This window comes from Canis lupus, chromosome 23, assembly GCF_011100685.1.
Source record: "Canis lupus familiaris isolate Mischka breed German Shepherd chromosome 23, alternate assembly UU_Cfam_GSD_1.0, whole genome shotgun sequence".
NCBI lineage: Eukaryota > Metazoa > Chordata > Mammalia > Carnivora > Canidae > Canis > Canis lupus.
Window position 1 is genome coordinate 28,207,504 of NC_049244.1, and position 20,323 is coordinate 28,227,826.

The window sequence follows — 20,323 nt, forward strand, 5'->3', positions numbered from 1 at the left end:
GGGAAACTTGTACGTAAATAAAATTTCTCCAGAATCCAACTTCAGAAGCTGATGTGTGGCACATTATCAGCTGGTGCATAATCAGAAGCGTATAGGGGTACCTGGCTGGCTCAGTCAGTAGGGCATGAGGCTTGATCTTGGGGTTGTGAGTTTGAGTTCACACATGGGGTACTTAAGTACACATGGGTACTTATTATTATATGTGCTGCCGAAGCGAGCACACACATGGGTACTTAAAAATAAAATCTTTAAAAAAAAGAAGCACATAAAATTCAGTGAGAATTTCAGAATTGGAAATAAGTGTGAGATTTTAATGCTTGCCTCAGTGGGTGAATCTAATGGTTATTGTGTGATAGTTTTCTCATCATAAAATAAAGATGCTGATAGTTGAATTACTTCCTTGTGTTGTTTAAAAGGAGTGTGTGTGTGTGTGTGTGTGAGAGAGAGAGAGAGAGAGAGAGACAAAAAAGATGTACTCAATAGAGCAAAGGGCTATAATGCAAGATAATGGTGATTAGCTAGGCGTTTTTCAAGCCAATCCTTAAAGTGAGTTCACAACGGCTCCCTGATAATGGTGAAAGAAAATGAGCAAATATACTTGTTTTTCGTTACAGTTTGACAATACTGGAACATTTCAGGTGATCCCAGTTTCTCCAAATGGGAAGTATGAGCCATTAGAAAAATTTCAACACTGTACACTTTGCTACGGTAAGACCCATGAGAATTTATTGTGCTGAAACAATTAAGTGCCTTCTGGGTGAGTTATTAAATCTGGCTTTATCAGATATTTCTAGTGTTGATTGTAGATTTATTTTAAGTTTCCTAGTCTTTTAACACCATACGTTAGGGTTTCAATTTCTGTAATATTTAGAGCTTCCAGAGAATGTGAAAGTTGGTTTAAAATACTATCCTAATTGATATGGCTTTTCTTTGGGGAACATTTTGGTAGTGTGTATCAAAAACCTCTAAAATATTGAAAATATTTTCTAAATGAGTTTAGATATTACTTACAGACTTCAAGCATACATGCTACCTACATCTGCTTTCAACAAAGACTTTCCCAAATTGCCTTCTAGTGGCCACAGAAATATTGGGACATTGAAAATTCTTCATTAACTTAAATAGTTTATTAATTATTGGTAATAGGTCACTAAAGCACTTGAAAAATATCTCAAACAACAGTGTCTTGTTGTGCAGACATTGAATCAATCATGAATCTCTCTATGTGTTTTCAGACAAATGTTTTCCAAATGTTTGCATCAAAGAGATTTTTCTACCTGAAAATTCATACATGGATGTGGCTTTCCTCTTAGACAATTCTCAGACTATAGCAAATGATGAGTTTAAGGCTGTGAAAACCTTGGTGAGCTCTATGATTGACAACTTCAACATTTCATCAGATCCTAGAATCTCAGACTTTGGTGATAGGATTGCCTTGTTGAGCTATTCTCCTTGGGATACTTCTAGGAGAAAGAAGGGTGTGGTAAAAACAGAGTTTGGATTTACAACTTATAATGACAGAGTCCTAATGAAGAGGCATATCCAGACTTCCCTCCAACAGCTAAAAGGAGAAGCTACCATTGGCCATACCCTACTGTGGACTGTGGAGAACCTCTTCCCACAAACACCCAACTTGAGAAAACACAAGGTCATTTTTGTGATCTTAGCTGGAGAGTATCATGAGAGAAAGGAATTCTTGAAGAAGGTAGCTCTGAAGGCCAAGTGCCAAGGCTATGTCATATTTGTGGTTTCCCTGGGCTTTACACATATGGATGACATGGAAGAGTTAGCCAGCTACCCACTTGATCACCATCTGATACAGCTTGGGAGAATTCATAAACCAGATCTGGATTATGTTACGAAGTTTGTAAAGCCACTTGTTTACTATATCAGACGTAAGTCATTGTTTTGTTTTCCTTTTTTGTTTTAATAAATTGGTATATGTTAATAGTATTGATAGCCTAACACATCTTTGAATCTCTAGCTAACCCAAATATACAAATTAGATGGTGAGAGGGAGAGAGAGGTGGGACATACCCTGATTATACCCCATTTTTACCATAATCTGGTGAGACTTTTTTCATGAGAGAGTGTCTTTTACACAAAATCTCAGCACTAAAATCATGGAGTGATTGGAGGTCTCTAGAGCCACATCTGCTAACCTAAAGAAGTTTTAGCACTTCTTTGATAAGCATTTACATTAAAAGTTTGCCCTACTGCACCTGGTTTATTTTCAACCTTGGTACACCCTGGAGACCTGTATGAAGGCTTAAAGATGGCACAGTCCAAAGTCCAAAGAGTTTAAGCATACAAATCATATAGGAATCTTGTTAAAACTCAAATCCTGGTTCAGTCTGTAGAGGGTGGAGCCTGAGACTCTGCATTTCTAACAGTGATGTCAATGCTTCTGGTCCAAGAATGACACTTTGAGTAGGAAGGCTTGAGGCCAATGCACTACAAAATGTCACCTGTTGGATGGGCAAGAGTCCACAAACTGATCTGCAAGCAAGAAATACAGAGATTGAGAATAAGCAGCTATAAACCTTTAAAGCAATTTGACATTGCCTCAGCATGAAAGTGTACTCTGTCTCATATGACAAGATGGAATCCACAAGGATCAGTCTGCAAAGGATTAGAAATAAAATACCTTCCCCACAAATGATTTGAGAAACTCTCTAGAGCAGTAGTTCTTGACTAAGGATGATTTTACCTCCCAAACATTTGGAAATGTCTGGAGATACTTTTTTTTTGTCACAACTGAGGGAGAGGATTCTAGCATCTAGTGCATAGAGACCAGGGATGCTGCTAAACATCTCTCTAAAGCACAGGATACCTCCCGAAGGAAAAAAAAAAAAAAGATACAGCCCAAATTTTCAGTAGCACTGAAATTGAGAAACCCTGACTCTAAGGCATCCCACAGAATCATGGCTGAACCTGTTCCTTCTGGGACTCTACCATGTTCAGACCTAAGTTCTGTAGGAGCCAGTCTCACCACTCTTTGAATTCCAAAGTTGCCCTGGTGTTTGAGGAATCTCCAATAGCACCATCATGACAGTATCTTGAGAGTTCCCTCTCCGTTGCAGAGAAAGCTCGATCTTTTTGCTGTAAATCATATTTGATTGCAGAGTCCAATATTCTTGGGAATATCATGTTATTTCTTTAAATGCCTTCTATTGTATGATACACCATTATATTATATAAAAAGAAAGAAAAGTGCTTCCAATTTAATGTTGTTATCAACTTGCCTATTAGAGTTTTGTATTTTATAGTAACTGAGAATTCTTTTACACTAGCAAATGTCACTCTTGTGCATGCATAAACAGGGCATATGTATGAAATAGACTAGTGGGGGCATTCCTAAAACTTCTTTACACTCAAAACTGGACTCCTGTGAGCTATTTCTTGACTCCAATTCACTGAGATCTATCTTGTTCAGTGCAACATTATTCTTTATGTTGTCAAGATAGATGGTGACACAGCACTTTTAAAGGACTCTATAAAAACAATTCAAAGCTGGTCTTGCTGGGCTCCTAAGTTAGGCGTTGCGATGATTAGAGCTAGCTTTTGATTGCCACCTGAACAATGTTGGTAAATACACCTAGTTCAGTGCCTTCCCATAACCACTTGTTTCATAGGGATTAAAAGATTTCTCTACTAACACTTCTGGGAATTGTTTCTAAACTATTGACCCTTATTCTATCAGCTTTATTGCTGGCATATTTGATATTCCCACATACACAGGCAATGTCACTAGTATAACAGTTCCCACTTTACTAATGGCAGCTGTCAAATGCAATTGATTAGAAGACTTAATCTCATTTCAAGGGAATGGGGAAAAAATGCTCGTCTTAGAACTAGAGAAAAGTACAATTATTATAAAACCCTAAACATTCTCCAAGATATTTTCATGGAATTGTGGATCATTCAGTGGCCCAAAGCCTCCTTTAATTAAAAACTATTTTCCTGAATGAGGAGAAATAATGATACACTTTTTAACATAGAGCAACAGTGGGAAGGGCACAATGTGGCATATTATTTATGTCAGTAAGCTAAAATTTTTTCTTTGATCATTTTCCTCCTAGGAAACCAGTGTTAATGGGTACAGAAGCACAGAAATAGCATCATATTATAAAATGCTACCTTTTCTATGTTTGATCCATTAGCATAAACTAGAATAAATAAGCTTGACAGATTCAGAATAAAATTTCCCTTAGCCTGAGCGTGTGGAAATCCTGTAGTACAGTTAACCCTTAAATGAACAATTTGATGAGGCTTGTTTCCTATGAGCCTAGTAATTCTTTGGCTGCAAAACACTCTAAAACCAAGCTTTGAAGGTTGTTTCTAGTTACTACTGTTTTCTGTTTCCACTCCCCCCAAGTTTGGCTAAAATATCTTAGTGACATTGATTGCTTCAAGAAGATTCCTGTTGGGATTTTTTTTCCTTAGCAAATGTAATTTCTGATTTAAAAACCTAACTATAACTTTGCTCTCTCAATAGGAGGATTCAATCAGTATCCACCACCAGTGCTTGAGAATACCTGTAGACTCATCAATTCAGAAGAAGAAGATAATCAAAACAGTTATCTCCTGTGAGTTAGAAATCTCTTCTATTTATAAGAGACTGTTAATTGACTGATGGCAGGTTATTAGGTTGAGAAAGCTAATAAGGTCTCTAAAGGCTTCCCCATATATTCCATTTTCTAGAGCAGAAGCTACACAGCAAGCATGCTTTCTGGATTGATGTTTCTGTAACTTCCTCATGAGCTGTATTACAATTTTTCCTTTCAGTTCATGGTTTCCTGAGAAATTCCCACATTGAGATCTACCCCAGAATAGAACCCACAATATAGCCTTAGCCACTGCAACCTCACTTCCCACCCTTCCCCAGCATCAGCACTGAGTTCTGGCCATAGTGGACTCACCTGCCTTGTGTGAATGGTTGCTTCACCCTCCTGGGTCTCGGGTTACACTGCCTGGAACCCTGTTCCTTCCAGTGAAATCTTACCCATTGTCTATGGCCCTGATGGAAGATGCCTCCTCTTAGAGGCCCGTTTTTACTTTCAAAGTCCTTACTTTCTTGTATCTTCTTATACTTCTGTGGAAGCACTTATAACAGTTTATCACAATGTCTTATTTCCCTGAAGCCTGGGGTTGCAAACAATCCATTGTTTCATCCCCCCAAAAGATAACATAAAAGACCCCACAATATAATTGCACATATAAGCATTTTTTTCCTTAAAATTGTATCCTAAATAACAATATAAATAATTAATCTGAATGAATCTTGAACCTCAAACAGAATGAGTGGCCCTTTGGTTTCTCTCTGCTTCTCTGTATTTCACCAAGCTTGGATCCCTAACTGCAGCCTTGCAAAAGCCCAAATTTAAGCCCATAATTACTTTCTTCCTCTCAGATTGCAGTTAAGGAAAGAGTTTCTCAGAACAGATAAGGTATCTCACACATATCCAGAAGCACAATGACAAGATGATGCATGCTCAGAATTCATACAAGTACATATTCCTATAATGTCAGATTTCATTCACTTGGTAGTTTAGCAAGGAAATGTCCAGTAGCCAACACCTGAAGAACACTATGGCACTGATGTCATGTGAAGCAATATTTCCCAGCATTGAATAAGACATAAATTCATTTAAAGGCAAATCAATTCTTAGAGAACTGCAGATAAAATATATGTTATTCAAACATACACAAACATAAACCTAGCTGCAGATACTGTATTTATAGTTCTTGTGCAACTATCAGACTAAAACAAACGTGCATAGAATCCAAGCAAACTCAGTAAAACACAAATTTAAAGTGCTAATTTAATATAATGGATGATTCTGCTTTGCCAAGATAGAATTCCTAAAAACAAAAATTATGGTTCCTATTGGTAACAAAAAAAAAAAAAAGTAAAACATGATGCATGTTGCAGAGGTACACCTGCTTTTGGCTTGCCTACTCTGTACATGACACCTTAATTCCTCACTGCTGTCTTCACCTGTACTATTACAGAATTGTCATTCATATCATATGTTGTCATATCACTTGGCTTTAAGTGTGAATGTATTATTCACATATTATGTTTGAGTTTTTTTGCCTTTCCTCATTAACTCCCAACAGTTAAAGTAGTATTCCCAAGTGCCAAACAGTAGTATCAAATACAAATGTGAACATGAAGACATTGAAATTACATAAAGGTGCATATCAACTTATATCAAATGTGTTTTCTATCGTCATCTAAAAAAACACATCCTCAAATTATCATAGAGAATTCTTAAACTCCTAAGAATATAAATGTAGACACCATTTTAAGAAATATGATGTTGATGAGATAAGTTTTATATAGTCTTATTCTTTTCAGAGCAGTTCTTGGAAAATTAAATATCTGTTTTCTTTGTTTTCTATGGGGAGTGACATCAATCTGAGAGATTATATGCTTGTTCCAAATAACCTATGATTGAGTTTCTTCTTATTTACCTAAAACTCTGTGGCAAATCAGACTCGGTTTATTCCAAACTAGTAGGTACTAGGCTATAAGCAGATGGGGGAAAATGAAGGATAAATGGGAATTGTTTATCAGTTTATACTTTTTAATAATAAAAAATCATAATGAATAATTTACTGAAATGAATTTAGATTTTTACCACTCATTTTTCTTCTAAGAAATGATTAAGTAACTATATCAAATCACTGGAATATTTTATTTGCATTCCTCAAAGCTACCATCTAACACTTTCATTTTTATCTGCTAGATTTACTCCTGAGACACAGGAGTTTTCTTCAGGAGAGGACAGCTTCATTGGCCAGGAATTAAGTGCTAAATCAGACACATCTTTTGTGTGGGAGAATGGTGGAAGTGCCCATGTGGCTTACATAAACGACAGGGTTAAGCCACAAGGATTAATGATCACATATGAAAAAGGTCAGGATTCTGAAGGAATTGCAAGTTTTACTTCTGGTAAGGAAATGAAAAGTTACAATGGAATTTTTAAATTATGGGGGTCCTCATCTTTTAACACGAGCAGAAAATCAAGTAAACGAAGGCTGTTCTCTTAGACAACTGTTTTTCAAGTTCAAGATGGTAGCTACAGCCACTGCTTTGGTTGAAAATTAAGGTTTAAAAGATGACAAGAGCCACTGATATGAGCTCTGAGAGATGTCCCTGCTATCCTCATCAGACTTAAGATTTCTCTAGAAGGATAGTGTGATGTAGAAGGAAGTGATAAGAGAACATCGGAGTAGAGGAAAGATTAAAATCACTATAAAAGCTGGCCTGGCCAGCACTTTGGACTCTGTGATTGCATGAGAAGGTATGTTATTTTTGAGGTACTTAGAAATGACAGAGCACAGACTTTCCCATTGCCTACTTTATACATTTGAGTGGCAAAGCAAGAATACCTTCTGGCAGGATTTAATAGTTTCAAATAAATCAGATGCATAGGGTTTTTGTCTGTGTTTTCATGAAAAGGCGGGGGGGAGCATTTTAAACAGACTTCAGCCATTTTCAGCTGTGCATGTAGAGGCTTCCAAAACATTCATTTGGCCAGAATACCAGCATTTAAAGCAGTAAGTCATAAGTATCATGTATGTTGTTAGACAATGCAAGTTTTAAAAAAAGGGAGCCAATCTGAGGTCAGTTATTCCTAAGAATGAATCACATTCATTCTCAGTAACTTGCTTGGATAAATACTTTTTCTTTTCCTTGGGTTCAACACTCACGTCTCCACAGTGTCCCCCTATTTATGAAATATAAATACTTGCACTCACCTTTAAAACAACCAAACTTTCCTTTTTGAAGCTAGGATTAAGAATAAAAAGGTCAGGGGGGATCCCTGGGTGGCTCAGTGGTTTAGCGCTGCCTTCAGCCCAGGGTGTGATCCTGGAGACCCGGGATCCAGTCCCACGTGGGGCTCCCTGCATGGAACCTGCTTCTCCCTCTGCCTGTGTCTCTACCTCTCTCTCTCTCTGTCTCTCTGTCTCTCATGAATAAATAAATCAAATCTTTTTAAAAAAAGAAAAGGTCAATCATTCGTTGAAAAATAAGGCTTAAAAACATAATGCAGTAAAACTAAATGTCTATAGTGCCATGTCATCAAGGCATTTAACTATGTATATTTTTTAAACAATTTTTATTATCATATAGACCTAGCTTACAGAAGAGGATAGATATTTCTTCTTTTTAATGGATAGAATTAATTTTGGGTGTTCATTTCAATGATAAGGTACAGGAATTTATTATGGTTTGGTTTAAAAAAGAAGAAAAGGAGGGGGGGGAGTTGTTTGGCAGGATTAGAATACCAAACTATCAATTGTGATCATTTTGTTAGAGGTAAGCATTCTAAAGTCTAATAATTCAGAAATGTGAATCTTTTCAGGAAAGGATAGATATAACTGGATATTTAGGGGAAAAAAGAGAAAAAGAACTCATCTTTGTTGCCATTTTTAACAACCATTGTTCAGTAATAACAGAAAGACTTTATTTGGTTTATTAGATGTTGAGGAATCAAGATACTTGTAGCTAGTGGAAGGTTCATTTTGGCCAAAGAAATCATTGTACATGGCTCTACTAGGAAAAAGTGTAGATTATTAGCTGCCCCTCCCCACTTCATTTCTCCTGCAGTGGGTTGAAGTGTGCTGGGAGTTCCGTGGAGGATTATGTCATGTTGTGGTAGCCTGCAAACAGTATGAGCCTCAGATCTAAGGATAATATATATTTTTTTATCCAGTAAACTAAATCTGAGTTTCAGATCATAAGTGTTGCCTAGGGATTTTGTGCTATTTCTTCCTTCCTTTCTTTTATCATCTTTAGCCAGTTGCCAAAACCTGCTGAGGACTTTCTATGTAATGCGCCGTCCTCATGAAGAGTACATTGTGGGTTTGATATTTTATTCAGTTGCTAAGAGATGAGCTTTGATTAGTTCCAGATGTATTGTACAGATAGAAGGTTGATAACTTGCATAAACACCCTCATATGCTGTGCTTGTTACTCATTTGTAATGTGATTCTTATGGCTGATGGCTGATCTTTCTGCCCTTGAACTGACAGTCTTGGGGGAAAGTCAGGAATCTGAACCACTTAAGATATGTATAGTTTCCAGAGTCCTGTGGGCTGGTAATGAGTTGTGTATTTTCCTCGAGAAGCACAATCACTATTTCTCTACCTATGCCTCTCCCTCTGATTTCCAAGTTCATCTTCAGTTTCATCACCTTTCCTGGCCCTCTCTAATCCTTACAACAGCTGAAGGACAGTTTGTATCAGAATCACCTGGAAGTCCTTCATAGCCACAGATTGCTAAGCCCTCCTCAGAACTACTCCTTCATATTTAGGGGTATGAGTGGTGGAGAATAGTCTAGAAACTTTAAAACCACCAGAGGTAATTTTTCTATGTCCACAAGCTTGAGATCCACTATCCCAAGGATTCTCAAAGTGTGGTCCCTAAACCAGCAGCACCAGCAGCACCTGGGAACTCATTAGAAATGCAGCTTTTCGGGGATCCCTGGGGGGCTCAGCGGTTCAGCGCCTGCCTTTGGCCCAGGATGTGGTCCTGGAGTCCCAGGATCGAGTCCCGCATCACGTTCCCGGCATGGAGCCTGCTTCTCCCTCTGCCTGTGTCTCTGCCTCTCTCTCTCTCTCTCTCTGTCTTTCATGAATGAATAAATAAATAAAATATTTTTTAAAAATGCAGCTTTTCAGCACTCACCCAGACCTACCAAATCAGAAACTCTGGGGCTGGGGCTCAGGAATCTGAGTTTTAAGAAGCAGAGCAGATGGCTCTAATACAGGTGGTATTTTAAGAACCACTGTTCATCCTACTACTTTGGTGGGCCAGATTTGCTCTGCATTCTCAATGGAGCTGAAACCAATTGAGTATCTGAACCACAAAACAGAGGTGGGAATTCCTGTTTCCAAAGGAATCCCCATGAACTGCATAATAATTTTATTTTACTCCTCTAAGACCACTGAACGTTCATGTCTCCCTCCATCCACTCAACATCTAAAAAAACACTTTTTAAGATCTAAATAATATAAAGATAATGTAGAGATGATATCATGCATTTTGACCACAATATGTGCAATATAAAAATTCTTTGGAAAATTCAGTCTTTCTTAATTACTTACCAAAGGAATACACACAGTACTTAGGAATTGTGAAATGAAAAATGGGTGGTTTAATTCTAATTAAGTTGCAACTGTGACCCAGGGGCAAGCCAGTACTTTCATCAAAGATACTGTGCTAACCAATATTTAAGATATAGTTAGTTGATTTTCAAGATTAAAGGACAGGATAATTTGTAATGAAATGTTAAATACAACCCAAACTGAGGCTGGGGCTCGCTCACAGCTTTAAGAGGTCATAGGCCATAGGATAACTTCAACTAATGTTCTTTTCAATGAATTTCACTGAGAAATGAGAAATAACACTTCTCCCTTAGAACTAGACTGGAATTCTGTTTTAGGGAATTTGCATAGGCTCCATTTTACATTTTTTATTTTTCGAACATTAATCTGATTCTGAACTACAAACCAGCTTTTTTTTTTTTTTTTAAGTCAATATGTCTTTTGACTTCTACTCAGTCATAGGGTATTAGAGCTGGAAAGGTATTTAGTAATCACCTCTTGCAAATTCACCTGGGGGTGATTGCACTTTACCCACCCTGGGAGACATTGCAATGTCTGGAGATGGTTTTTGTTGTCCCAACTGGAAGGTGCTACTGGCATCTAATGGACAGAGGCCACAGACGCTGCTAAATATTTTACAATGCCCAGAACCTCCCCTCACAACAAAGAACTATTTAGTCATACTGTCAATAGTGGGAGAAACCTAGTTTTAGAAGAAACTTCATGCCCCAAGTTCTCAGAGTAGGGACTCACAATTCCTACACCCTGTCAACGGTTTCCCTGTTACACTCTCAAGATTCTGCTAAAAAAAAAATCTAAAAAATTATGAAAGTACTATCATATCATATAAGATTTGAATACAAAGAATCTCAAATAATTTAGCAAAAATTATTCATAGTGTAGAGTATATTCTTTGTTTTTTCCATAGGTATATAGTTTTACATCATTTCATCCAATTGGATATCCTGCTTTTCACATCATATTAATGTCATACATTTTGCATGTTGCTGCAAGCTTCATACTGATTTTTCTGTATCTTATGTTACTTTCAATGAATGAATTTATCTCTTATTGAACACTTAGTTCATTTCTAATTTTTGCTGTTATGTATTGAACTTGAATATATTATCTTGACTTCTGCTGAACTTAAATCCATACTGGACTTAAAAATGCAGCAGAATTGGCTTCTAAGTCACCTGTGGAACACCAGCTGAATGTCCTACTTTCATTTCAGTACACATTCTAAAGAGGAGGTCAGTAATAAAATTGTGGTCGTATCTGAATTTTAATGATGTGTTTCACGAATGCTTTAGGAAATTTCAACCATCTTGATGTTCTTTGGGGAATAAACTGATTTTCCTGATCATATTAAACTGTAGGCTGAGGTGGTTGCGTTTACTTTTGCTTGGGAATTTATTATGTTGTCATTACAGTTTTGAGTGTCTTCCATGAAGGTTTTGAATGTGGACAAAACTAATGTGAACTGATTGTTCAGGATATGTGGACTGTTTGAATTCAAATGTACACTGAGGTTGCTTCTGTATGTCTCATGCAATCATTTATTGCAAGTAATAAAGCAATGTTCTAGAATACTAGTGACATTTTTTTTTCATGCAGACCCCTTTCTTATGGAATAAAACTTGGAAATAGTAATTGGGTGATAGTGGTGGTGGTAGAGGGGGTTGTGATGACAGAGTTGGCGCTGGTTGCAGAGATAGGAAAGACAGTGGTGGTGAAGGTGTTAGCTGTTGCTGATGGTGGTGGTAGAGGTGGGTGGTAGAGATGTTGATGGTGGAGATGGAGGTAGGGCTAGGAAAGTGGGGTGATGATTGTGGTGGTAATAGTGGTAGTGGTGGGGAAATGATGGTGGTGAGAGCAGTGGTGGAAGTGTGAAGGTGGGATGGCAGTAGTGGTGGTGGTGGTGGTGGAGGTGAAGGTAACAGTGACAGCCCTCATTAAGCACTAAGGATTTATGTGGATTTTCCATGATTATTCAGATGTCCTTTCATGTAGCAAATACATATTGGCTCCTGTTCTGAGTTAAGCCCTGAGTTATTCTCTTTGGGGACTTAGAGAAGTTGTTTTGTTTGGTTTGTTTGTTTTTTTTTTTTTTTTAAAGACTCAGACAGAGGCCCTATCTTCAAGGAGCTTGGGTTTGACAGAATATATTCTGTGTGTACAAAAAAAATGTGTAACACAAGTCAGAACATATTCCATTTAACTAAAAGTACAGATGGAATGCTCTGAGGACTAATGTTTATTCACTGCAGTACAATTCTCAGAGAACTATTTCTCTGCACTGTCTCACTTGATGATTGAACAATGCACGAAGAATAGTCATAACCACAGAAGCTACTGCTTACTTAGCACAACTGTGTGCCAGGCACAGTGCTAGGCACTGTAGACACATGATTACATTTCATCTTTACCAAAAAGTCTATCATCATTATTATTATTATTACATTTTGTATTTTTAAAGTTTGTTTGTTTGTTTATTTAGAGCATGCACATGCAAGCAGAGGGAAGGGCAAAGGAAGAGGGAGAGGGAAAGAAAGTATCTCAAGTAAACTCCTCGATGAGTGTAGAGCCCAAGATGGAGCTCAATCTCACAACTCTGAAACCATGACCTGAGTCAATATCAAGAGTCAGATGCTCAACTGACTAAGCCATCCCAGTACCCCTGCACTTTGTATTTTACAAATGAAGACACTGAATAAGAGCTTCAAGTACTTAGCTTTAAGTAGCAGAACCAGGATTCATACCCATGCCCACTAACTTTTAACCATGTGTGCCATGTGGCTTGGTGATGGCTTTGTCTGCATTTACAGATAAGGAAATAAATCCAATTGCCAAATTTGAGAATAAATTCGATCACATCATCATTTGGGAAAATTATCTTAAAATAATTTTTGTAGTGCCATTTTATTTTTTTATTTTTTTAAAGATTTTATTTATTTATTCATGAGAGACAGAGACAGAGAGAGAGAGAGAGAGAGAGAGAGAGATGCAGAGACACAGGCAGAGGGAGGAGCAGGCTCCATGCAGGGAGCCCAACGTGGGACTCGATCCTGGGTCTCTAGGACCACGCCCGGGGCTGAAGGTAGCGCTAAACCACTGAGCCACTGGGGCTGCCCCCATTTTATTTTTAAAACATAATTTCATTAAAAATAATTCCTGGTTATAAACTCATCCAGAGGCCCTAATGCCAGAATAAATTTGCTTTATAAACTGCTTATAAATTCACCTAGAGTCTAGAGCACAGAATAATACCATAAACACCAAAAATGCTAGATCTGGGTTGTTTGGGTCTAAATAATTCCTAAGGCATGCATTGCTTTTTCTCAGTATGCTGGTACATTCTGCAGACTTGTTTCAGAGTGTGAAGTTGACTGCATGAGTGAGTCTGTCAGACTAAGTGCCACCTAGAAAGGTCTAGGTCAAGAAAGATATTTATTCTGTCTTTGGGGGAAAAGGATGAAATCTATTTTAAGACAGTCACTTCTACTTGTTCAGGTAAATGTGGGAAAGAGGATCACATACAATAAACCAAGGGAATTTTAAATGTATCTATATTTCCCTTTGGCATAAAATCAATGATACACAGTCACACACACTCTTGCGCCTCCCTTCCTTGCTGCTCCGGCTTAGAACTTGGCCACTGACCTAAGGAGGGAAGACAGGCCTAAGCTGGCATTGTTAAATGGAGAGGTACATAAATTATTGCCAACTCCTCTGTAGTTAAACATTCACAAACAGCAGAATGAGCCTTCTCATTTCTGAGAACATGCATACATATGTGCATGTGCAAGTTGTCTTCCACTAATACCAGTTGATTATGCATTTTTTCTTATGGAAATTCTGATTTACGAAATATAGTAACATGGGCAGGATTTTCAGGTCTTTGCAGCTTTTCTATTTATTTCCCTCTAAAAATTATATCTGTGGAGTACTTAGGATATGTTAGGCACTGTGCAAACTTAATTTAACTCTCTAAAAAACTTTATAAGATTATAGTTTATTATTGCTATTTTTTACATAATGAAACTGAGGTATGGAGGGACTCAGTCACAGAGGTAACAAACAGCAGAAACAGGACTCAAACCACAAGTTTCTGCTCATAACCACTGCCCTATAATGCCTAGAGAAGAAAAAATTGAAATTTTTATTTAATTCATATAGTTACCTACTTTTGGAAGAAAACTTCCTCTAGTGGTTTCACTTAGAAGGAATAGCAGTTGACCAAGAACCTCATTTTTCATATCAGCTCCCAGGGCTTTTGGCGAAGTGGTTAAAATGTCTGCTCTACCCTCATATCTGATGACCATTTCTTCGAAGGATTTATGTGAGTGGAGCTTAAATCCTGCCTCTACCACTTAGAAGCTGTCATTTCTTGGCCAAATAATTTACTCTCTCCAAGCCTCTGCTTGCTCATCTGTAAAAGGGGAATGATGGTAACTGCACCCTCATGATGCATGAGAGAAGACATGCACAGAGCTGAGCATAAGACCTGAAGTGAACGGAATGCTCAATCAAATACTCAGTATAAAAGCAGGAAAGAAAACATTGCCAACCTCATGGGAAGTCTTCTAAAACAATGTTACCTTAAAAAATATTGCTGAAGTTCATGTGGACAGAAATATACATGTAAGGTAGCCTCAGTTATACATGTGACTTGCCTGTGAAGAACACATGGCTAATTTTGGCCTCTGGAGAAACTCCAGATCAGATCACTGGATAATTCATGCATATCTTGAGGTTTCCCACAAATGCCATGAAAGACAGCATAGCTACTTCACAGCATACTTAATCCCAGTCCAAATGGCTCGTGTCCTGTAAATTCTCCCTTCTCTCTAAATTCCCTTTCCACTTCTGCTTCTTCCTAAAGTTACTGGAGCACACATGGTATTGTGGCTTAAATGTCAGCCAAAGTTAGGCTAATCTCTGGGGCCGCTTCCCTAGAAATCTAGCTGGATCCCTCATTCCTTCCAAGCCTCCTCCATAATAAAGTGAGCCAGCCCTTCCTCCTCTGCCATTCTGTGGAAATTCTTCCATAGACTTGAAGACGGGACTTTGGCTCCATGACATTTCCAGAAAATACACAGTATTGCTATGAGCTATGGATATATTGTATCCACACTCCTGCCAGGTTTTCTTGAGAGAAAATAGTTTTGAAGGCCCACTCTCCCTAAGTAAGATGAATTTAGACTCAAAGTAGAATAATCATACTTTATGTTTGGCTATTTTAGAGTTTTTGAAACATAAGCATCTACATTTGGCTTCTTGATTCTCATGCTAATCCTGCAAGTAGGAAGAGAGCATATTTTTTACAGATTTTTGTGAGTGAAAATATACCTCCTTAGAAAATAATTCTGCTGGGTACTTTGGAAAAGGATTGAGATTTTGCTCAACTATAAAGAGAAAATTGGGGAAAAGCAGTAATCTTTTTGATATGGGCATGCATGAACAAATATTTCACTAACATAGGTCAACCATCCTCTTCTATCAGAACATTTATGAAATACTTTTCCTCATGCTTTAACAAATTATGTTGATTGGTGAGTGCACATGCATGTGAGGAAATGCCCTGAACCTAAGGGAAGAACCATCAGAAAAGATTACAGAATAGTGCCAGTTGCTCATAGCAGTCCAGGAACAATGCCTTTTCCTGCCAGCAAGCCTGGAAAAACTCATAACTTATAGAATATTGGGGAGAAAACCTAGGAAGGTCTTGTCTCAGTAGTGGGGAATAATTAGCCTCAAATTAAGCACTGCTCTGAACTCACCAAACAAATTATAATAGCACAACCCAAAAGGATCAAATAGTTTGCATGTAACATGAATATTTGTAGGAATAGAAAAATATTCCACATCCAAAAAGGAAAATTTCAAAATATCTGGCACAAAAAGAAACATGAAAACATGACCATAATCAAGAGCATAATAACTCTAAAACAAACCAAAACTGACACAGATGTTAGAATTAACAAAGATATTAAAATAGCTAATATAACTATATTTCATATGTGAAAAAGTAGAGACATGGAAGATACAAAAAAAAAGATTCAAATAGAATTTGTAGAGATAAAAGTTGTATGTCTAGGATGAACAATATACTTGATGGGGTTAATAACAAATTAGATTTGATAAAAGAAAACATCAGTGAACTTGAAGATGTAGCAATGGAATTACCCAAAATAAAACTCAGAGAGAAAAAAGATTTTTTAAAAATGAGAAGAGCATCAGAGTTTCAATATCCTTTCTCAATATTTGGTAGGAAATCAGCAGAAAGACAGTAGTCTTGAGTGATACTAGCAACTAATCTCACCTAATGGATATTTATAGAACACTCCACACAACAATAGAATATATATTCTTTTCAACACACATGCAATACTTACCAAGATAGACTATGTTGTGGACCATAAAGCAATTATCAAAATTTTAAGAGATTGAAGTCATACCAACTGTATTCTCTAACTAAAACAGAATTAAAATTTTAAAATAAGTAGCAGAAAGATCTTCAAAAAATCCCTAAGTATTTGGAAACTAAATAAAGTGCTTCTAAATAATTCACAAAGAAATCCAAAGGAAAATTAGAACATATTTTGAAATGAATGAAAATAAAATCATAATATACCAGAATTTCTGAGATTCCACTAATGCAGTACTTAGAAGGCATTAAATACCTGTGTTGGAAAAAAAAAAAAAGTTTTCAAATCAATGACTTCAACTTCAACTTTCATCTTAAGAAATCAGAAGAAGAGGGATCCCTGGGTGGTGCAGCGGTTTGGCGCCTGCCTTTGACCCAGGGCGCGATCCTGGAGACCCGGGATCGAATCCCACGTCGGGCTCCCGGTGCATGGAGCCTGCTTCTCCCTCTGCCTATGTCTCTGCCTCTCTTCCTCTCTCTGTGACTATCATAAATAAAAAAAAAAAAGAAAGAAAGAAATCAGAAGAAGAACCCATGGTAAGCAGCGAAAGAAAGGAAGTAATAAAATTAAAGTAGAACTCAATGAAATAGAAAAGAGAAAATTAGTAAAACCAAAAGCTGTTTCTTTGAGAATATCAAAAAATTAATAAACCTATAGTCTAGCTCACCAGGAAAAAAAGAAGAAAAGAATACTAATATCAGGAATGAAAAAGGAAATATATTCCACTGATAACAAAAAGATAATCATAGAATATGATAAATAACTTTTGCCTGTAAATTAGCTCAGGTAAAATAGATAAATTTCTTGCAAATCACAAATTACCAGACTTCATTCAAGAAGTAATTTAAATAGCCCTAAACCTATTAAAGAAATTGATTTTGTAGTTTAAATTTTCCCATACAGAAAACTCCAAGCCAAAATGACTTTACTGGTCAATTCAACAAAACATCTAAGGAAGAAATAATGCCAATTCTAAACAAACATGCAGAAAACTAAAGAGGAAGGAATTCTTTTTAGCTCATTCTTTAAGGTTAGATTACCATGATAGCAAAATTGGACAAAGACTACATGAAAATGAAACTACACACCAAAATTCCTCATAAACATAGCTGCAAAAATTCTAAACAAAATTTTAAGTAAATTAAATCCAATAATATTAGCTTGATTGTCATAATTATTACACAAGGTGTAGTGATATCAAAACACTACATTGTACACCTTACAATTTTTATATAATTTTTATTCATCAAAATTTCTAATGATAGATAAAAAAAAAAGATAATGTGAAGTTTACCCTAGAAATTCAGTTACTTAAGCTACAAACATCTAATAGCTCATTTGCCCTGTTAATAACATTCTCCAAGGTATTGTTTTTGGCATTCTATTTCTATTATTAAGCTTTTATGGCATTAATGCAGGTTAATTGAATCATTTGTGAGGATTGTTGTGAGGAGTAAATAAAGTAATATAAAGCATTAATAATGGGGTTGAGCACAAATGGGTATCAATAAATTTTTGCCAGTTAGAAACCAACTTCTTGCTTGATTAGGTTTATAGACACAATTCTTTCATAGAAGAAAGAACATTGGCCACCTACTTCCTATTTTTCTGAACTAGCATTTCCTCTTGTGCCTTCACTGACCAGTCAGCACCCACATCATTGTGGATATGGTTTTATGATCCCTGAGCCTTAGAGCAAATACTTGAAGTGCTGATCTATAGCAAGATATTACATTAGCATCAGAATGTAAATCAAGGCACTATTTCCTTCACTGAAAAAGTTTTGCTACCAAAAAAAATAGTCAACTGAATTAAATTGTGTGCTTAGTAATGTAAAAGACTTACAACATGATGCAAGCTCCTTATTTTGTCTTGGGCTGATAAACTGTTTGCAAACTGGCACTTTAAATACTAACATCTTAGAGTATTTAAGGTCTCACACAGAGTTTGGTTTCTAAAATCAACATTTATACTTGTTCTCATAACATCACACTTTAGTACATATTTTGAACATGTGTATAAAGCTATATATGTTTGTGACACCAATCAATATGACTGACATATATACTTTTCTCTTAGGGTCACTGCAAAATAAATAGTTAGATTTCATGTAAATGTGTACTTCAAATTTTGTGATCATGTGGAGTACCCTAAAAATATTATATATCTCTCATCTTACATATGAAAATAGTAAAGGATCTATCAACCCTTGGACAAGGATCTGAGATAGGCTAGCAGATACATTTCTTTTCACATGACAACACCTGTCGAATGCCAATGGTTTCCTATGCAGTGTGTGGAGACATATTTGGAGAATGCATCTGGGAGCAAGTACTATAATTGATTTATGATGTCTGCCGTGGGTTTGGGAATAAACCATGGCAAATCACATGATGTGTATTGGTCATCCTTGGCTAGGAGTTCCAAGTTTAGTCTTCTACTAAAAAGAGTGACTTGAGCTATTCTATTGCAGGACATGAAAACCATGGCAGAAAAGAAGAACCAGGTGTTATTAATATACCTGGAGATACCTCTCTTCAAGAATATTACATGGATGTGGCTTTCCTCATAGATGCTTCCCAAAGAATAGGAAATGATGAGTTTAGGGAAGTGAAAGCTTTTCTTATCTCAGTGCTTGATTACTTTCACATTGCCCCAGACCCACTGACCTCCATGTTAGGAGACAGAGTTGCAGTCCTGAGCTATTCTCCTCCAGGCTATATGCCAAACAGTGAAGAATGCCCTGTCTACCTGGAATTTGATTTGATTACTTACAACAGTATATACCAAATGAAACATCATCTCCAAGACTCTTTTCAACAGCTCAATGGAGATGTTTTTATTGGCCATGCCCTGCAGTGGACAATTGACAATGTCTTTGTAGGAACTCCCAACCTGAGGAAAAACAAAGTTATCTTTGTTATATCTGCTGGTGAAACCAATCCCTTAGAAAAGGAAGTCTTAAGAAACGTAGCTCTGAGAGCCAAGTGTCAGGGCTATACTATATTTGTGTTTTCCTTTGGTCCTATACACAATGACAAGGAATTAGAAGAATTAGCCAGCCACCCACTGGATCATCACTTAGTCCAGCTTGGCCGAACCCACAAGCCAGATTTGAACTATATCACCAAGTTTGTCAAGCCATTTGTTCATTTAATCAGACGTAAGTCATTAAACCTTTTCTCTTCTATTGCTTTTGCAATAGATTTAATGTCTCTGTGTACAATCCACCAGCTGACTTAGGAATAACTCCTTACTTCAGTGGAGAGTGGTAAAGTCTCAGGTGTCAAAAGAAGGCAGTGAGAAAACCAGAGAAAAATATCAGGTCTTATTGACCTTGAACTTTAATACTGCACTATCAAGGTATTTGCCAGAAAATCCCCATATAGGTAAAAAGTATTTTTTTAACCCTAATCTGTTTACTATGTACTTGATACCATGTAACGAATTCTTTAAATAGATTATATCATTGAATCATCAGTATAGCCCTCAAAGAAAAGCACTAATATCTCCATTTCACAAGTGAGGAAACTAAGGCTCAGAGACATTAAATAAATTGTTCAAGGGGATCCCTGGGTGGCTCAGCAGTTTAGCGTCTGCCTTTGGCCCAGGGCGCGATCCTAGAGTCCTGGGATCGAGTCCTGCATCAGACTCCCAGCATGGAGCCTGCTTCTCCCTCCTCCTATGTATCTGCCTCTCTCTCTCCCTCTCTCCCTCTCTCTCTCTCTCTATCATAAATAAATAAATAAATAAATAAATAAATAAATAAA

At 36.9% G+C, this 20,323-nt stretch overlaps 1 protein-coding gene across 7 annotated transcripts in view; it reads left to right on the plus strand.

Moving 5' to 3' along the window:
- The window catches only part of COL6A5 (collagen type VI alpha 5 chain), a 129,523-nt gene that overhangs the window by 98,570 nt on the left and 10,630 nt on the right, over positions 1-20,323 (plus strand). For 2 of the 7 annotated variants that reach the window (XM_038570812.1, XM_038570813.1), the window contains exons 34-38: positions 615-708; positions 1,236-1,895; positions 4,499-4,589; positions 6,756-6,961; positions 19,027-19,716. In XM_038570812.1, the coding sequence (XP_038426740.1) occupies positions 615-708; positions 1,236-1,895; positions 4,499-4,589; positions 6,756-6,961; positions 19,027-19,716 (1,741 nt within the window). The remainder of the gene's footprint in view (positions 1-614; positions 709-1,235; positions 1,896-4,498; positions 4,590-6,755; positions 6,962-19,026; positions 19,717-20,323) is intronic. The other 5 variants (XM_038570814.1, XM_038570816.1, XM_038570815.1 and 2 more) reach the window with 3 other exon arrangements.